This window comes from Podarcis vaucheri (genome assembly GCF_965113315.1).
Source record: "Podarcis vaucheri genome assembly, chromosome: 4".
Lineage (NCBI taxonomy): Eukaryota > Metazoa > Chordata > Lepidosauria > Squamata > Lacertidae > Podarcis > Podarcis vaucheri.
The window spans coordinates 3904972-3925308 of NC_138762.1; the positions used below are offsets into that span (position 1 = coordinate 3904972).

General features: G+C 46.9%; 3 protein-coding genes across 13 annotated transcripts in view; all 3 read right to left on the reverse strand.

Annotated features, from left to right (window-relative positions):
- Positions 1–16897, reverse strand: part of LOC309530416 (uncharacterized protein) — a 28895-nt gene extending 11998 nt beyond the window's left edge. Inside the window, exon 1 of the mRNA XM_082219372.1 lies at positions 16827–16897. The gene's annotated coding sequence lies outside the window, so the exon portion shown is untranslated. The remainder of the gene's footprint in view (positions 1–16826) is intronic.
- LOC309530300 (uncharacterized protein) overlaps positions 1–20337 on the reverse strand; it is a 670922-nt gene that overhangs the window by 595548 nt on the left and 55037 nt on the right. The gene's annotated exons all lie outside the window — the stretch shown is intronic.
- The window catches only part of LOC309530290 (uncharacterized protein), a 123454-nt gene continuing 105468 nt past the window's right edge, over positions 2352–20337 (reverse strand). For 5 of the 10 annotated variants that reach the window (XM_082219017.1, XM_082219026.1, XM_082219018.1 and 2 more), the window contains 2 exons: positions 8938–9064; positions 2352–5433 (listed from right to left, as the gene is read on the reverse strand). In XM_082219017.1, coding sequence (XP_082075143.1) covers positions 2702–5433; positions 8938–9064 — 2859 coding nt within the window. In that variant the 3' untranslated portion in view covers positions 2352–2701. Of the gene's footprint in view, positions 5434–8937; positions 9065–16874; positions 16958–18371; positions 18454–18655; positions 19149–20337 lie in introns of all 10 variants that reach the window. The other 5 variants (XM_082219021.1, XM_082219025.1, XM_082219023.1 and 2 more) reach the window with 4 other exon arrangements.

The following is a 20337-nucleotide window of genomic DNA, read 5'->3' on the forward strand; positions in this document are numbered from 1 at the left end:
ATTTACCTTTTAGGCTGTGTGCCTGTTTCAGCAATTCACATAAGCCTCTAGTAAAAATATCATTTATGGAAATAGCAGGAGTTATACAAATGGGCCTTACTCAAATGTGTCAGAAAGCTACTTTGCAACTGCTCACTTCTAAGCTAGGATTGCATCCTCTGCAAAGAGATAGAGCAGCGTCAAGCCTATCTCCCTACTGATAGAACCACCTTGTGCTATTCATGTCACCCTGTACAGCAGCTGCACCTTGTCTTCACTGACCTGACGCTGAAGTCCACAAAGTACCATATTTTTCCGTGTATAAGACACCCCCATGTATAAGACACCTCCTACTTTGGGGGACCCCAAATTTAGAAACTGGGCATATGCACTATCCATGTATAAGACATGTATAAGGATGGATGGCAGCTAACAGATTGAGGTTGAATCCTGACAAGACAGAAGTACTGTTTTTGGGGGACAGGAGGCGGGCAGGTGTGGAGGATTCCCTGGTCCTGAATGGGGTAACGGTGCCCCTTAAGGACCAGGTGCGCAGCCTGGGAGTCATTTTGGACTCACAGCTGTCCATGGAGGCACAGGTTAAATCCGTGTCCAGGGAAGCTGTGTACCAGCTCCATCTGGTACGTAGGCTGAGACCCTATCTGCCTGCAGACTGTCTTGCCAGAGTGGTGCATGCTCTGGTTATCTCCCGCTTGGACTACTGCAATGCGCTCTACGTGGGGCTACCTTTGAAGGTAACTCGGAAACTACAACTAATCCAGAATGCGGCAGCTAGACTGGTGACTGGGGGCGGCCTCCGAGACCATATAACACCGGTCTTGAAAGACCTACATTGGCTCCCAGTACGTTTCCTAGCACAATTCAAAGTGTTGTTGCTGACCTTTAAAGCCCTAAACGGCCTCGGTCCAGTATACCTGAAGGAGCATCTCCACCCCCATCGTTCTGCCCGGACGCTGAGGTCCAGCGCCTAGGGCCTTCTGGCGGTTCCCTCATTGCAAGAAGCAAAGCTACAGGGAACAAGGCAGAGGGCCTTCTCGGTAGTGGCGCCCGCCCTGTGGAACGCCCTTCCAGCAGATGTCAAAGCGATAAACAACTACCTGACATTCAGAAGACATCTTAAGGCAGCCCTGTTCAGGGAAGTTTTTAATATGTGACATTTTAGTGTATCTTTCATCTTTGTTGGAAGCCGCCCAGAGTGGCTGGGGAGGCCCAGCCAGATGGGCGGGGTATAAATAATAAATTGTTGTTGTTGTTGTTGTTAGACACCCCCAGATTTTTAACCTTAAAGTAAAAAAACCTTAGTCTTATACACGGAAAAGTACAGTACTTCAGTACTTAGCAAGTGAATATAAGGTAAAGCACCAGGACTTCATGCCTCTGTAGACTAATTGTCAAACCCAAGAAAAATATACTCTATACATTTACTTGAAAATTGCATGCCTAATGGTACCTGTAGCATAATTGATTCCGGTGATGCCCCCCAAGTTACTCCAATTGAGGGTCTAAATACAGTGGTACCTCGGGTTACGGACGCTTCAGGTTACAGACTCCGCTAACCCAGAAATAGTACCTTGGGTTAAGAATTACATCCAAAAAATGGGGAGGAGAGATTTCTCTACCTTTACTTTTTTTTGAGGAAGCTTTTAACCCAGCGGTCGGCAACCAGTGGCCCATGGGCCGCAAGCAGCCCATGGGGGTAGTTTAAATGGCCCACGAGGCGCCAGCCAAATCGAGCTGCCCACAAAGCAAGTCCCCATGCACTGTGCTAAACCGGCACAGCGTGGAGTGGGGACTCGTTTCCGCAGCCCCGGAAATCGTCTGTGCAGACGCAATCCGGCCCACGGAGCGATCTCCGCAGGAATGAACCGGCCCAGGCGAGGTAAAACTTGCCGGCCCATTTTAACCTGTATGTTTATGTTGTGAACCACCGTGAAATCTTCAGATGGCCGCTGGAGAAAGCGCTGGGCTCACCTGGATCGCTCCTGCACCCTTTCAGGAGCCCAGAAAGGACTATTGCCCGGCTGCTGCTAAAGTCAAGGGCCCATCTAGCCCGGCCTCCTGTTCTTACAGTGATTGATCAGGTGCCCCAACAGGAAACCCCCAAGCAGGATCCGAACACACGAGCCCTCTTCTCCCCTCCTGTGGCTTCCAGCAACTGCTTTTCAGAAACATGGCTGCCTCTCCCTGTGGAGCCAGAGCAGAGGCCTCTCCTCCTCCGGGAATTTGTCTAACACTCCTTGAAAGGCACATCAGTTGGTGGCCTCATGACCTTGGCATCTATGGCTGTGTGTGGATTAAGCTAGAATTAAAAATGATAATAAATAAGAAGAATATTGACAAACAGAAGCATGTGCAAATGAAGGCAACCAAGATGGTCTTATTTTATTTATGCATTTATTTAATTTCGATACTTCCCTATACCAGGGGTACCAACTTGAATAAAATATAGAGGTTTAGTGAGCACCACCTCACATAATAGTCACATGCTGTGGTGTGTGCATGCTATTTGAATGCTAATGCCTATCAACTGAGGGATGCCCCCCTCAAATATTTTACTGGGGGGGCAAAGACCCCTCAGCCTCTAAGATTTGGCTCCTATTCCACAGGTCTCAGGATGGCTACAAGATAAAATAACAATATGAAAACAAAAAACACCCCCCAACATGTAATCCCCACCTCCCTATCACATTTTTAAAGGACATTACATGTCAATCAGCCAAAGGCCTGGTTCAAGAGGTGTGTTTTTCCCTAGCGCTGAAAGCTGTACAATGAAAGCTTTTTCATCCTTCGTATGAATTCTTTGATGGCAAATGAGATCAAAGCTGTCCCTGAAGCTCTTTCCACATTCCACGCACTGATAGGGTTTGTCCCCTGTATGAATTCTTTGGTGGGAAGTGAGATTGGAGTTCTGACTAAAGCTCTTTCCACATTCCACACACTGATAGGGTTTCTCCCCTGTATGAATTCTCCGATGGGAAGTGAGATGGGAGTTGGCACTGAAGCTCTTTCCACATTCCACACACTGATAGGGTTTCTCCCCTGTATGAATTCTTTGATGGGAAGTTAGAGAGGACCTCTTCATGAAACTCTTCCCACATTCCATGCACTGATAGGGTTTCTCCCCTGTATGAATTCTTTGATGGGAACTGAGTTGAGAGCTGTCCCTGAAGCTCTTCCCACATACCACACATGGATAGGGTTTCTCCCCTGTGTGAATTCTTTGGTGCGAATTAAGAGAGGAGCTGTCCCTGAAGCTTTTTCCACATGCCACACATTGATACGGTTTCTCCCCTGTGTGAATTCTTTGATGGGAAGTGAGATCAGTGCTCCGAAGGAATCTCTTTCCACATTCCACACACTGATAGGGTTTTTCCCCTGTATGAATTCTTTGATGGGAACTGAGTTGACAGCTGTCCCTGAAGCTCTTTCCACATTCTACACACTGGTAGGGTTTCTCCCCTGTATGAATTCTTTGATGGGAAGTGAGAGAGGAGTTCATACTGAAGCTTTTTCCACATTCCGCACACTGATATGGTTTCTCCCCTGTATGAATCATTTGATGGGTAGTGAGATTGGCCTTTTGTCTGAATCTCTTTCCACATTCCACGCACTGATATGGCTTCTCCCCTGTATGAATTATTTCATGGGACCTGAGATCAGAGCTCTTCCTGAAGTTCTTCCCACACTCCATGCACTGATAGGGTTTCTCCCCTGTATGAATTCTTTGGTGAGAAGTGAGATGGGAGCCCTGAGCGAAGCTCTTCCCACATTCCAAACAATTATATGGTTTCTCCCCTGTATGAACTCTTTGATGGGAAGTGAGATGGGAGCCCTGAATGAAGCTCTTCCCGCATTCCACACACTGATAGGGTTTCTCCCCTCTGTGAATTCTCTTATGCTTAGTGAGATCGGATCTCTTACTGAAGCTCTTTCCGCATTCCACACAATGATAGGGTTTCTCACCCGTATGAATTCTTTGATGGGAAGTGAGATGGGAGCTATGAGTGAAGCTCTTTCCACATTCCACACACTGATAAGGTTTCTCCCCAGTATGAATTTTTTGATGGGAAGTGAGTGAGGAGCTATCAATGAAGCTCTTTCCACATTCCACACACAGATAGGGTTTCTCCCCTGTATGAATTCTCTGATGCTTAGTGAGGTCAGAGCTCGTACTGAAGCTTTTTCCACATTCCACACACTGATAGGGTTTCTCTCCTGTATGAATTCTCTGATGGGAACTCAGAGAGGAGATCGTAGTGAAGCTCTTTCCACATGCCAAGCATTGATATGGTTTCTCTGTTGTATGAATTATTTGATGGCAAGTGAGATGGCCACTCTGACTAAAGCTCTTTCCACATTCCCCACACTGATAGGGCTTCTCCCCTGTATGAATTCTCTGATGGGAAGTGAGAGAGGAGCTCTTCCTGAAGCTCTGTCCACATTCCACACACTGATAGGGTTTCTCCCCTGTATGAATTCTTTGATGGGAAGTGAGATCAGAGCTCTGACTGAAGCTCTTTCCACATTCCACACACTGATAGGGTTTCTCCCCTGTGTGAATTCTTTGATGGGTAGTGAGATGGGCTCTCTGACTGAAGCTCTTTCCACATTCCATGCACTGATAGGGCTTCTCCCCTGTATGAATTCTTTGATGGGAAGTGAGAGAGGAGCTCTTCCTGAAGCTCTGTCCACATTCCACACACTGATAGGGTTTCTCCCCTGTATGAATTCTTTGATGGGAAGTGAGATCAGAGCTCTGACTGAAGCTCTTTCCACATTCCATGCACTGATAGGGCTTCTCCCCTGTATGAATTCTTTGATGAGAAGTGAGAGAGGAGCTCTTCCTGAAGCTCTGTCCACATTCCAAACACTGATAGGGTTTCTCTCCTGTATGAATTCTTTGATGGGAAGTGAGATCAGAGCTCTGACTGAAGCTCTTTCCACATTCCACACACTGATAGGGCTTCTCCCCTGTATGAATTCTTTGATGGGTAGTGAGAGAGGAGCTCTTCCTGAAGCTCTTTCCACATTCCACACACTGATAGGGTTTCTCCCCTGTATGAATTCTTTGATGGGAAGTGAGATCAGAGCTATGACTGAAGCTCTTTCCACATTCCACACACTGATAGGGCTTCTCCCCTGTATGAATTCTTTGATGGGAAGTGAGATCAGAGCTCTGATTGAAGCTCTTTCCACATTCCACACAATGATAGGGTTTCTCCCCTGTATGAATTCTTTGATGGGAAGTGAGATTGTAGCTGTGACTGAAGCTCTTTCCACATTCCATGCATTGATAGGGTTTCTTCCTAATGAGATTTCCTTGATGGGAAGTGGAAGTTGAACTTTTTCCACTTTCAAGATATTTATACATCTTCTCCATTGTGAGGATTTTGTCCTGGTCACTCTTGTTCTTGATTTCCAGTACATCACTATCTGCAATAAAGAGAAATGGATTAGAGCCTCAGGGAGGAATTAATGTAGAATACTTGTTAAAACTGGTCAAAAAGGATGTTGAATCCACACCCTGAAAATGCAGTAAGGTAAAGGTAAAGGGACCCCTGCCCATTAGGTCCAGTTGTGACCGACTCTGGGGTTGCGGCACTCATCTCGCTTTATTGGCCGAGGGAACCGGCGTAATAATAATAATAATAATAATAATAATAATAATAATAATAATAATAATTTTTATTTATACCCTGCACTCCCCAGCCAAGGCCGGGCTCAGGGTGGCTAAGAAGCAAAAATAAAAACAAGTTGAATGAATACAACTTAAAAACAAGATTAAAATACAACATTAAAATATTGAAACGTTAAAATATTTAAATGCAGCCTCATCACAGGAGGAGAAAGGAAAAAGAAAGAGGGTGAGGGAATCAAATTGGCTCCAAACCAAAGGCCAGGTGGAACAACTCTGTCTTGCAGGCCCTGTGGAAAGAAATCAGATCCTGAAAGGCCCTGGTCTTATGAGACAGAGCATTCCACCAGGCCAGAGCCAGTGTTAAAAAGGCCCTAGATCTGCTGGAAGCCAATCTAACTTCCTTAGGGCCCGGGACCACTAGGGTGTTGCTATTTATGGAACTTAAGGTCCTCTGTGGGACATACCAGGAGAGGCGGTCCCATATGCACGAGGGTCCTAGGCCGTGAAGGGCTTTAAAGGTCAAAACCAGCACCTCAAATCTGACCCTGTACTCCACCGGGAGCCAGTCCAGCTGGAAAAGCACTGGGCGAATATGCTCCCATGGCAGAGTGTTGGGATACTGCCAGGGAGATAAAGTCCATCATGGCCCCAAGCCGTGTGCCGGACGTCCATCGATCTCCCGTAGTCATGCAGATTCAGCAATTAGCAACACGAGTTTCCTGGAAATACCTTGCCACATTCCAGGGCTCATGCACACTCTATCAGCAGATAATGCAAAGCCAAAAGTTGCACGCAGGAGAGCATGAGAGCATTATTTACAAGCTTTTATTCAGCGTTGATCAGAACAAAGAAAGACATGATTGTTCTGCGTCAGTGTCTCCGACAGACTGAGAAACGAAAGCAACAGCAAAACATAAACATCCTGTGAACAGGAAATACGCAGGCTGTGACACAAACATCCTGCTCCCTTTTAAGGTGGAACGGAAATATCCTAACATCCTCCCCCTTTCCGTGTAAGCTGTAGTACCTGTGGTTCAACCCAATTGCAACTTCTGTACATAAACCTTAAGTTGTTCTCCGTTAACAACCTTAGACAACAGATCAGCAGGAATTTCATTTCCTGCCATGTAGGACACCTGAATGAGTCCTTTCTGAATACACTCCCTTGCACGATGTAGCTTAATCTGCAAGTACTTGGTCCTTTGCTTGCAACTCTCTGAGTTCAGCAAAGCCAAACACGATATATTGTCTTGATACACTTGTACAGGACATTTCACAGACACTCTGATGTCCTTAAACAGTTGCAACAACCATTCACAATCCATGAGTGAAAATGACAGAGCATTGAGTTCTGCTTCACAGGAACTTAGGCTCACTGTTGTCTGCTTCTTGCACAACCAGTCTAACAGGCAGTGGTTGTACATGTAGCATACTCCAGAAGTGCTTGTACCATCCGTGGTGTCACTTCCAAAACTTGCATCTGCAAAGATTTCAAGACCTCCAGTCTTCTGACTGGTGAACCTCAGCCTGTAGTGCATAGTCCCTTTCAAATAGCGGGCTATGCGCTTCAGAGCTTTCCAATCCTGAACAGTAGGATTGTTAGCATGTCTGCTAAGCAGGTTAGCGCTTACAGCAATGTCAGGTCTTGAGCATCTAGCAATGAAATTCAACTTGCCTAGAATGCATCTGTACAGCGTTGTGTCAGAAAATGCTTCAGCAGTACTGTCTACCTGGTAACCTGTCACCATCGGTTTGTCTGCTGGGTTTGCATCAACCAAATTCAACCTGGTTAAAACATCAGCAATTTTCTGTGTTTGGTGTACCAGAAAATTACCTGCTTGGTCCCTCTCCACCTGCAGAGAAAGATAGTTGGATACCTCACCAAGATCTTTCATGTCAAAGTGCTCCTTCAGCTGAGCTAGGGTGCTTTGGTAGAAAGCCTGATCCTTCCAAAACATCAGAAGATCACCAACAAAACATAAACAATACAGTTTGTTTTGCCCCTCCTCCTTGACAAACACACATGGGTCAGCTTTGCCCTGGTGAAAACCTAGAGAAAGCAACGTCTCAGTGAGTTTTGTGTTCCAACACCTGGCACTCTGCTTGAGACCATATAAGGATTTCCGCAGTTTACAGACCATTCCCTTCTGTATCTGCATTCCATCAGGTGGAAGCATAAACAGCTCCTCGTTCAAAATCCCATACTAAAAAAGCTGTATTAATGTCATGGTGGGAAACATGCAGTTTCTCCTCCGCAGCGATCTTGAGCATCAGCCGAATGCTCTCATATTTGACTATGGGTGAATAGGTCTCGTGGTAATCCTGTCCTGGTACCTGTGAAAAACCTCTGGCAACCAATCTGGCTTTGTGTCTGACTACCTTGCCATTCTGTTCTGTCTTGGCCTTGAAGACCCATTTGCTGCCAACCAGTCTCATCCCTGGGACTACTGGTACCAGTTCCCAAGTTTGGTTCCTGTTCAAGGAATCAACTTCAGCCTTCATGGCATTAAGCCAAGGCTCAGCATCTTTAGAGGTTAACTCCTGAACCTCTTTGAAGCTTGAAGGTTCCCACACCTTCTCTGAGCTACTAAGAACAGCAGTTGCTGTCTTAGCAAACTCATGTGGCCAGCATGAGTAAGTCGCTTCTGGCGAACCAGAACAGCACACGGAAACACCATTTACCTTCCCACCAGAGCGGTACCTATTTATCTACTTGCACTTTGATGTGCTTTTGAACTGCTAGGTTGGCAGGAGCTGGGACCGAACAATGGGAGCTCACCCCGTCACGGGGATTCGAACTGCCGACCTTCTGATCGGCAAGTCCTAGGCTCTGTGGTTTAACCCACAGCGCCACCCGCGTCCGTGAAACGCAGCAGTTCACATTTAAAAACAGCCAAACACCTTTGTCAGGCAACCCACTCTTGGGTAGGTGGAGAGCAAAGGTTATGGCATCCCTTCCGTTTCCAACATCAGTCTTCTCTTTCGACAACCAAAGACAGAGAGGAGCAAAAACAAAAACAGAAAACCTGACAGAAGCTACTTCAACTTCCCTAACTCTGAAGTTTACAGTTAAAATGGCCTCGATAGTTCAGACCAGCCTGATCCTTGTTTAAGAAGGTACAACTGGAAGATCATTCACAGAAAAAACAGTGATTTACTCTTCAAGGTTTTTTGTGGGAATATTGTAATCCCAGGCACTGTATGGGGTGCTGTTGAATTCTGTGAAAATATATGAGGTTCATCACAGACAGCTGTTTTGAATTTAAAAAGAGATATTATGATTCCACAGGGAGCCTTACTAAGAGAGGCCACGATCCCACGGTTCTCCTCCATGACGTCGTTATGCAGAGCTCTCTGGTCAGGATCCAGCAACGCCCACTCCTCGTCCGTGAAACGAACAGCGACATCTTCAAAGCACACTGGACCCTGAAAGAAAAAGGGAAATGTCCTCCTCTGAGACAGCAGAAATATGGTCTGCTACACAATGCTCTGTTGTTTCCTTCCTGTAAATTGTGGTGTTGTTTCAATAGGATTGCTTTGCTGCACATTTTAAATATGGATGCTTATTTTAACGCTTTAATGGAATTACCGTATTTTTCGCTCCATAGGGCGCACCTGACCATAGGGCGCACCTAGTGTTTAGAGGAGGAAAATACAGGGAAAAAAATTCTGAATCAAATGTTGCACTAAACTATTTAAAGGAGCAAAGCGGGCGGCTCCTGTCCGCTTTGCTGCTTTAAACTGAGCCTCAGAGGAGGGTAGGAAGGGGAACCATGGCTTATCTAAGTCCAGTTAATAATGCTGAGCCTGACTTATGGCCATCGAGATTAGCCTGGCCGTCTCAGTGGAAATCTGGGGAGGCTGGGGTGGACTTTCAGTGGTCAAAGTGTGGTTGTGTCTTCCTGCCCGGCATCTATTTCCTGCCCTCTTTCCCTCCTGCACCCCCGCACCCTGCTTCGAGGGAAGGAAGCGGAGCCATGGATCCTCTGCTCGCAACTGCAGTGGATTCCCTCCACTTTGAAGCAGGAAAGTGGGAGAGGAGCTGCTTACATGAGTGTAAGCTGCTCCCCTCCCACATTGCCGCTTCAAAGGGAGCCCAGGAGGAGGGAATCTGCTGCAGCCGCAAGCAGAGGATCCATGGTCCCCTTCCTTCCCTCTTCCGTGATTGCTTTGAAGCAGGAAAGTAGGAGAGGAGCTGCTTACACAAGAGTAAGCTGCTCCCCTCCCACATTGCCGCTTCAAAGGGAGCCCGGGAGGAGGGAATCTGCTGCATTTGCCAGCAGAGGATCCATGGTCCCTTTCCTTCCCTCCTCCATGATTGCTTTGAAGCAGGAAAGTAGGAGAGGAGCTGCTTACACAAGTGTAAGCTGCTCCCCTCCCACTTTGCTGCTTCAAAGGGAGCCCAGGAGGAGGGAATCTGCTGCATTTGCCAGCAGAGGATCCATGGTCCCCTTCCTTCCCTCCTCCGTATTTGCTTTGAAGCAGGAAAGTGGGAGAGGAGCTGCTTACACGAGTGTAAGCTGCTCCCCTCCCACATTGCCGCTTCAAAGAGAGCCCAGGAGGAGGGAATCTGCTGCAGCCTCTAGCAGCGGAGGATCCATGGTCCCCTTCCTTCCCTCCTCCGTAGTTGCTTTGAAGCAGGAAAGTGGGAGAGGAGCTGCTTACACAAGTGTAAGCTGCTCCCCTCCCACATTGCCGCTTCAAAGGGAGCCCGGGAGGAGGGAATCTGCTGCATTTGCCAGCAGAGGATCCATGGTCCCTTTCCTTCCCTCCTCCATGATTGCTTTGAAGCAGGAAAGTAGGAGAGGAGCTGCTTACACAAGTGTAAGCTGCTCCCCTCCCACTTTGCTGCTTCAAAGGGAGCCCAGGAGGAGGGAATCTGCTGCATTTGCCAGCAGAGGATCCATGGTCCCTTTCCTTCCCTCCTCCATGATTGCTTTGAAGCAGGAAAGTAGGAGAGGAGCTGCTTACACAAGTGTAAGCTGCTCCCCTCCCACTTTGCTGCTTCAAAGGGAGCCCAGGAGGAGGGAATCTGCTGCATTTGCCAGCAGAGGATCCATGGTCCCCTTCCTTCCCTCCTCCGTATTTGCTTTGAAGCAGGAAAGTGGGAGAGGAGCTGCTTACACGAGTGTAAGCTGCTCCCCTCCCACATTGCCGCTTCAAAGAGAGCCCAGGAGGAGGGAATCTGCTGCAGCCTCTAGCAGCGGAGGATCCATGGTCCCCTTCCTTCCCTCCTCCGTAGTTGCTTTGAAGCAGGAAAGTGGGAGAGGAGCTGCTTACACAAGTGTAAGCTGCTCCCCTCCCACATTGCCGCTTCAAAGGGAGCCCGGGAGGAGGGAATCTGCTGCATTTGCCAGCAGAGGATCCATGGTCCCTTTCCTTCCCTCCTCCATGATTGCTTTGAAGCAGGAAAGTAGGAGAGGAGCTGCTTACACAAGTGTAAGCTGCTCCCCTCCCACTTTGCTGCTTCAAAGGGAGCCCAGGAGGAGGGAATCTGCTGCATTTGCCAGCAGAGGATCCATGGTCCCCTTCCTTCCCTCCTCCGTATTTGCTTTGAAGCAGGAAAGTGGGAGAGGAGCTGCTTACACGAGTGTAAGCTGCTCCCCTCCCACATTGCCGCTTCAAAGAGAGCCCAGGAGGAGGGAATCTGCTGCAGCCTCTAGCAGCGGAGGATCCATGGTCCCCTTCCTTCCCTCCTCCGTAGTTGCTTTGAAGCAGGAAAGTGGGAGAGGAGCTGCTTACACAAGAGTAAGCTGCTCCCCTCCCACATTGCCGCTTCAAAGGGAGCCCGGGAGGAGGGAATCTGCTGCATTTGCCAGCAGAGGATCCATGGTCCCTTTCCTTCCCTCCTCCATGATTGCTTTGAAGCAGGAAAGTAGGAGAGGAGCTGCTTACACAAGTGTAAGCTGCTCCCCTCCCACTTTGCTGCTTCAAAGGGAGCCCAGGAGGAGGGTATCTGCTGCATTTGCCAGCAGAGGATCCATGGTCCCCTTCCTTCCCTCCTCCGTATTTGCTTTGAAGCAGGAAAGTGGGAGAGGAGCTGCTTACACGAGTGTAAGCTGCTCCCCTCCCACATTGCCGCTTCAAAGAGAGCCCAGGAGGAGGGAATCTGCTGCAGCCTCTAGCAGCGGAGGATCCATGGTCCCCTTCCTTCCCTCCTCTGTAGTTGCTTTGAAGCAGGAAAGTGGGAGAGGAGCTGCTTACACAAGTGTAAGCTGCTCCCCTCCCACATTGCCGCTTCAAAGGGAGCCCGGGAGGAGGGAATCCGCTGCAGCTTCCCCCACCTCCCGCAGAAGCCGCACGCTCTTTAAAGGGGCTGTGCGGCTTCTCCTGGCTTTTCTGGGAGGTGGGGGGATTCCCCCACCTCGTAGAAAAGCCCGCAGGAGCCGCGCAGCCTTTAAAGAGGGTGCCGCTCTTGGGGGCTTTTCCCCCAGGAGGGAGAAGGGACTGCTGCAGCCAGTCAGTCCCTTCTCCCTCCTGGAGAAAAGCCCGCAAGAGCGCACGTAGCTTGTGTGCGGCTCTTGAGGGCTTTTCCCGCCTGCCTCCCCCCTGCATTCGCTCCATAGGACGCACACACATTTCCCCTTGCTTTTTAGGAGGGAAAAAGTGCGTCCAATGGTGCGAAAAATACGGTATTTAATTCTGCGTTTTAATTATGGGTATTGGTCTTTGTGCAAATAGGTGGTACTCCACCTGCTGTTTTTCAAGTCATTCTGCCTACGCAAGCATTCCAGTTTCCCCGATGGAAGGATCCACTTTCCTCTCTCCTCGTGAGTTGTTCTGGGGAGGTTCCCTCCCAATGCTCTAAAGCCAAATTAAAGGGGTTCATGGGGGCATGGAGAGGGGGAGGAGTGGGGGGCAGGCCCCATTTTGCAGTGGACAGGGCTAGGTAGGTGAATCCTGGCCACTATTTGTTCTCGTCTGTCTGCTGCTTAGAAGCCTATTTTAGCATTCACTGATGAATATAGAAATACAAGAAGCCTAGTTTGGATGGCCATCTGTCTTGGATGATCTAGCTGAGACTCCTGCAATGCAGGGGGTTGGACTTGATGACCCTTGGGGTCCCTTTCAACTCTAGGATTCCATGAAAACTGCAACTACAGATGTATCCTACTGGCAATATTCAGAAGCCTCGTGTCACAGAGTTATCTGGGCAGGAAATCCCACAGTACACAGCTGGAGTTCACACTTTCTTAGCAAGAACACGATATTCACAGACTTGGCTGAGTTTCAGGCCTCATGAGAACAGCAGCTCATTCTCAGAGGGTCTGTCAGTTTGTATTGTCAATTAATGGACTAGTTGTCTAGGTGGAAGTTTCTTTATTGTGTGAAAAGTGAGATTATATAGTGCAAAGTTTGTTGAAGTGCCCTGGTAAAGAGGTGCTCTGTTGAGTATTCTGTTGGAGAGGTTTGCTATGAAGTGATGTTTTCAGGTCTTGGTTTATATATTTGAGTGGAGTTTAAGATAAGGTAAGGTAAGGTTTATAAGATAGCTGTTTTGATGAGTGAGTTGTGTTTTTCCCTTAACTGTGTCAGGTTTCATAGGTACTGTTTTGTTTTATAATGTGAGGGACTACATTTGAAAAACGTGACATTTTGGCTAAAAGGCTAAAAAAAGTACTAGGGGAAGAGATACATAAGGACCAAGCTGGCTTTCTCCCAGGCAGACACTTGTCTGACAATACAAGGAATATAATTAACATTTTGGAGAAGTTACAAGAGGATATTAATACTAAAGCAGTTTTAATCTTTGTGGACGCTGAGAAAGCCTTTGATAATATTTCTTGGAGTTTTATGAAGAAAAATCTTCAGGGGATGGGGGTCGGTCAAGAGTTTGAAAATGGTATAAGTGCAATTTATTCAGAACAAAAGGCTAAACTAATAGTTAACAATGTGGTGACAGAGGAATTTAAGATAGAGAAAGGGACACGACAAGGCTGCCCAATTTCCCCATTACTTTTTATTTCGGTCCTGGAGGTTCTGCTAAATATGATTAGAAGGGACCATTTGATTAAAGGTATAATGGTCGGAGCTAAACAATACAAACTGAAAGCCTTTGCAGACGACCTAGTATTGACATTGCAGGAGCCAGAATCTAGTACTAAAACAGTACTAGAACTGATTCAAGAGTTTGGTCATGTGGCAGGATTTAAGTTGAATAAGCTAAAAACTAAAGTCCTTGAGAAAAATTTAACAATGACTGAGAAAGAGAGATTTCAGAATGAGACAGGTTTAACAGTGGTTAAGAAGGTGAAATATTTGGGGATTAATATGACAGCTAAAAATGGGAATTTATTTAAAGACAACTATGAAAAATGTTGGTTGGAGGTTAAAAAGGATCTAGAAATATGGTCAAATCTGAAGCTTTCCTTGTTGGGTCGAATTGCTGTTATAAAGATGAATGTATTGCCAAGAATGTTGTTTTTGTTCCAATCATTACAAATTTTAGACAAGATGGACTGTTTCAAGAAGTGGCAGAGAGACATTTCTAGATTTGTCTGGCAGGGTAAGAAGCCCAGAATAAAATTTAAAATACTAACGGATGCAAAAGAAAGAGGGGGATTTGCCCTGCCAGACCTCAAACTTTATTATGAATCAGCAGCTTTCTGCTGGTTGAAAGACTGGCTGCTTCTTGAGAACACAGACATTCTGGACTTAGAAGGTTTTAATAATGTTTTTGGGTGGCATGCATACTTGTGGTATGACAAGGTTAAAGCACATAAAGCGTTTAAAAACCATATTGTCAGGAAAGCATTGTTTAATGTCTGGACAAGATATAAAGACTTACTCGAAAATAAAACCCCAAGGTGGTTGTCACCGATGGAGGCGAAGGCTCAGAAAAAGCTCAATATGGAGGCCAAGTAGCCGAAATATTGGGAAATTTTGGAGCAGGAAGGAGACAAATTGAAATTGCAGAGTTTTGAGAAACTAAAAGATAAAGTGCGAGACTGGCATCACTATTACCAAATAAGAGAGACCTTTAATTTAGATAAAAAAATTGGCTTCCAGGTGGAAAAATCAAAGTTGGAAATAGAACTGTTAGATTCTAAAACAAAGATACTATCAAGAATGTATAACGTGCTGTTAAAATGGAATACTCAGGATGAGATGGTTAAATCTGCAATGATTAAATGGGCATAAGATGTTGGACATAACATCATGTTTGCTGACTGGGAACAGTTGTGGACCACAGGTATAAAATTTACGGCATGTAATGCCCTAAGAGAGAATATTATGAAAATGATCTATAGGTGGTACATGACCCCAGTCAAGCTTGCAAAAATCTATCACTTGCCCGAAAATAAATGTTGGAAATGTAAAGAGACTGAAGGTACATTCTTTCACCTTTGGTGGACGTGCCCAAAGATTAAGGCTTTCTGGGAAATGATCTATAATGAAATGAAAAAGGTATTTAAATATACCTTCCGGAAGAAACCAGAGGCGTTTCTCTTGGGCATAGTCGGCCAATTGGTGCCAAAGAAGGACAGAACTTTTTTTATGTATGCAACAACAGCAGCAAGAATACTCATCGCAAAGTATTGGAAGACACAAGATCTACCCACCTTGGAAGAATGGCAGATGAAGGTGATGGAATTGGCAGAAATGACTGGCAGAATCCGAGACCAGGGAGAAGAGGCGGTGGAAGAAGAATGGAAAAAATTTAAAGACTATCTTCAGAAATGCTGTAAAATTAATGAATGTTAAAAGGAGTTTGGATTGAAAATAGGCAGGGGTTTGTTAAAAGATTAATAAGAATATGAAAATATGGATTGACAATGGTGGAAAATATATATTTATTATAGGTTAAGATGTTGAGTAAGGATAAATGACAGAGTGCAAGGATTTGCTGAATTAAATATCTGAACTGGAATACAAAAAGGGAGGTGTGAGGAGGTCAAGAAACTAGTGAATGAAGTATAAGATATGAAAATACTAAAAAAAAATTCTCTCTTGTTTTTTGGTGCTTCTTTTTTCTATTCTGTTAACTGTTTTCTATTGTGTACTTTTATGTGTTTTGTATTTTCTCATTTTTGTAGCTTCTTTTGGTTTTTGTATTTTATGTTTAAATTTGGAAGCTTTTGATTGTTTATGAAACTTTAATAAATATTATTATAAAAAAATACATTTGAAAAACGTGAGTTGGTTTTTTAGGAGTCAGGATGTTGTTCTGCTGCTCACAGAAGCATCTGGTCAGACTGTTTTGTCTTTGGTCTACCAACCAAAGGCTAGGATTTATTCTTGTAGAAGGAAAGTGTACATGCAATGTTTTTCTAGAGGTGTTTTGCATATCAGTACTTCCTGCACCTAATAAATGGGGGGATTGTCAGTCTGCATTTATTAGTGCAGAAAGCATTGATCTCTTTCCTATTCTGATTAATTCAAGAGGGTTCTGGAAGCTTGTCTGCATAAGAGAAATAAGCAGAAGGTTCCTGATGTTTGGGTTATTCCTTCAGAGAAGCTGAGTACAGCTGGTTTAAAGTGCTTCTCTTATCTCTTCTGTCAAGGTCAGGCTGACTATAATAAGAGGCCAGAAGGAGCCCGGGTTTCTCTTTCTCTCTCTCTTCCTTCTGGTGTTCTGTACAAAGCATGCTGAGTGTTAAGGTTTAGACTTATTATGTTATGTAAGCAACTGGATTTCTTACGGACAGCGCCAATCTGCTAACTATATATTGGAGTTCTGCTATGGATCAATATTGAGTCGAATTCCATGTCAGGGTCTTCCTCCACAAAATCAGTTGCTGAGAGTGAAGGCTTTCTAACTCCCCTCCTCTCTGGGATTTCTTCCAAGCGACTGAGCAGTGCACCAATGTGCAGCCTGCCTTTGCTCCTCCATTGTCAGACGTCTCCTGGTTCTGAGAGACAATCAGGGAGGGTGGCTTCTGGCAGAAGAAGAAGGAGCCAATGGTGGCTCCTCCTTCTCCTGACTCACCTCTGCCTCTCGACCTCCCTCCTCCCACTCACCTCCTTCCTCTTCTGCCTCTGATTCTGGACTGCATTCTGCCACAGAGTCTCCCAGTTCACTGAGCCCTGTAACCCCTTCAGATTCTGACACCTCCTCTTCCCAGGTTTCTCCCTCTGACCGCCTATCCTTCCTCCACCTTCACTCCTTGGGCTCTGAGACGTCTTCCCTTCCTGGTTCCCCAGCTGCTTCCACCCACCATTCCTCTGTGCCCAACCAGTCCATGACATTGCTCCATCCCTCGGCCTCTGTCCCCACAAGGCAGCTTCCCCTGACCTGATCTGGTTCAACAGCCGCTGCTTCCATTTTAAGCCCATGAAAAAGCGGATCAGGAGGTCTTGCCAGCATCATTCTGTCTCCTGCAAGAGAAAAAGGGTACCGTATTTTTCGCTCTATAACATGCACCAGACCATAACACGCACGTAGTTAAAATAAAAAAATTCCTTCCAGTAGCACCTTAAAAATTCCTTCCAGTAGCACCTTAAAGACCAACTAAGTTAGTTCTTGGTATGAGCTTTCGTGTGCATGCACACTTCTTCAGATACAACGCACGTAGTTTTTAGAGGAGGAAAACAAGAAAAAAAAATATTCTAAACAAAACAGTGGATGTATGATTTTTGTGGTTCATGCTGTGGCCACAGACATGTGATCTGATGGTGAGTTTGGGGTAGCCCAATGCAAAAATCCTGAGGATCCATGTGGATCCATGCTAAAGTTGCCCTAAAGTCGCAGGGGCGCTGGGGGAGTGAACGGGAAGCAAGAGAAGGAGAACAATCCCTCCCACACACACAGACACACAGAGTATCAATCCTAAAGCCGCAGGAGAGGCAGGGGCGCTGGGAGTGGGAAGCAAGAGAAGGAGAACAATCCCTCCCACACACACACACACACACACACACACACAGTATCAATCCTAAAGCCGCAGGAGGCAGGGGCGCTGGGAGTGGGAAGCAAGCGAAGGAGAACAATCACACACACACACACACACACACACAAAGAGAGAGAGAGAGAGTATCAATCCTAAAGTCGCAGGAGAGGCAGGGGCGCTGGGAGTGGGAAGCAAGAGAAGGAGAACAATCCCACACACACACACACACACACACACACACACACAGTATCAATCCTAAAGTCGCAGGAGAGCGCTGGGGCGCTGTGAGAGTGAAGAGGAAGCAGGAGGAGGAGAACGATAGCTCAAGCACACACACACACAGCCCCTACAGTGGCTAATCCAAAATCGGACAGCAGAAAACTGCAGGCAGGGACATAGAGCACGGGGTTGTTTCAAAGCAGCCAACTCCCGCTCTGCTTCTCTCCCTCCTCCCCGGCTCCGCTAGCTGACAGGAGCCGCTTACACCCGCTTTGCTGTTTCAAAGCGAGCCATGGACTGCTCACAACTGCAGCGGATTCCCCTGCCATCCGTAGGCATTCGCTCCATAACACGCACAGACATTTCCCCTTACTTTCTAGGAGGAAAAAACTGCGTGTTATAGAGCGAATAATATGGTAAGCAGGACGCCAGGAGTGCCAGCTTCTCTCACAGGTGAAACAGGGCATCTCTAACTACAGATGGGCCTTTGAGAAAGCCTTACTTACTGAGTGCAGTTGGACATTTGTTTCATATATTTGTTGTGCAGAAGTATGACTCCCCTGTTCTAGACCCGTGGCCCCAACAGTCACCACCCCCCCAAAAAAAACAAGATGAAAAGAACCCACAGATTAGTTGGGAAACCAACAAAAGGAGACCAAAAGGAGAAAACCCACCATTCACCTTACCCAGTGGCCTCTCTCTGGTGTCCAACGGAGGCCTCTCTGTCTCACAGGAATCCATGTTCATTTCTGCAAAATGATCATTTTCCTGAAAGACCAACAAGGATTCAAAACAGAGAAAGGTGAGAAATATTACAAAGAGAATTAAAAAGAAAAAAACTTCAAGAGTGTTAGATCTCATTCCATGGATGCCTCCCCAGAAAAAGGATAGGCCATCAGTAGGTCATTATGGGATGTTCTCCGTCCTCTTTGGAGCCCCTTGGGAGTATCCAGAGGAAAGTCTCTCTCACCTGCTTCCTCTCCTCTGCCTGACTCAGGAGGAAACCTTCGGCCAGGGCCACCGCCTGCGAACTGGTCTCTGCTCCACAGTCCCTCACCCAACTCTCCATCTCCGGTGGAAGGACAGCCAGGAACTGTTCCAAAATCACCAGGTCCAGCATCTCAGCTTTCGTGTGCCTTTCTGGCTTCAGCCACTGACGGCCAAGGTGGTAGAGTCGGCTGCAAACCTCTCGGGGTCCTTTGGCCTCCTGGAAGCAGAACTGCCTCACCTGCTGGCTCTGCACCTCTGAGCGGAGGGTGTCCTCCTCACCCAGGATCTTCTGCACAGAGTTTTCCCAGAACCCCCCAGTGCTCCCAGTTTGGATGGCATGGCCTCTTCCTGCTCCAGGGCCAGCTGAGTCTTGCTCATCCATCTGTGCTCTCAGGGAGCCTCTGAGAGATGGGAAGGAACCCTTTGGTCTTCTGCCAAGTTCTGTCTGTCTGAATAAGAAGCTCTAGCAAATCCTACAAAGCAAATACACTGTTCTGTTACAAAAGCTGTACAATATCAGGAGACGAAAAAGTTTCCCTGAGCAAGCATGGATGAGTCTTGCTGGGAACCAGGGTAGGACTGCACCACAGCCCAGACTCTGAGCTATCTTTCAAAAAGGAGGAGGAGGAGAAGGAGATGATGTAGGGCTCTAGAAGGGAGATTGTGGAAATGTGGAGGCAAGCGAAGAGATTAATGCGAGGGGACTCAGCCTGGTTGCTCCTTCCTTCCAGTCAATGCATGAAGTCAGAACTGATTGACAAGGGAGTCATTGGTGCCTCGTGAAAAATGACTAGGTGTCTTGAGTCCGAATCTCCTTTCTTGCAGCTTGAAGCCATTGGTTGGAATCCACCCACCCCCCCCCAGGTGACATGGCTCTCCCGTCTCCTCTATGTCTCCTCCTCTCCAACTCAACATACCCAGCTCCTCCTAAAGCTTGGCTTGATCTGCTTGGCTGGCCTCCTCTGCCAATAAGGAGAAAGAAAGAAGGGAAACAAAATAAGAGGTTTGGGAGCAACCATTCATACACGTTTCCTCTGTTGTGCAATGACGCTGACCCGTGTCACACACAGCAGAAGTCGTACAGGAGAAAAAGGAGGAGGAGGAGGAGGAGGAGGAAGCAGCCTCCAGCCATCCTAGAAGGAAGATTGCAATGCAAAATGTGGAGGCAACTAAAGGGATTTCTGGGAGATGAATCAGCCTGGTTTCTCCTTCCTTCCAGTCAATGCATGAAGTCAGAACTGACTGACAAGGGAGTCATTTGTATCTTGTGGAAAATGGATGTTTGGCTCTAGTGGGGGTCCTCAGGAGTTGCTCCCCCCACCCTACTCCCCTGCTTCCGTCTCCTTTTCTTGCACTTGGACTCTCTGCCATTCTCAGGACAGACTCCTGGGGTGGGGTCCCTTTTTCTTTGCTCTGAGGGCCAGGTATGGGCAGGGCCAAAGAAATCTGCTTTGAAAATCAGGAGGGTAATTTAGTATTATTATTCTCTTAGATGGCTTAACACACACGCACAGCCATTGATGCCAAGGTCCCTGGAGGCTCGGTGAGTAGCAGCGCCCATTTCCGGCTGGTATTCCAGCAACAATCCCTTTGGGAGAGAGAGGATGTGGTCCTGGGATGCCCTGCTCTGGGTGCGAGGGGATTGCTGCAGTGGCCTCCGTG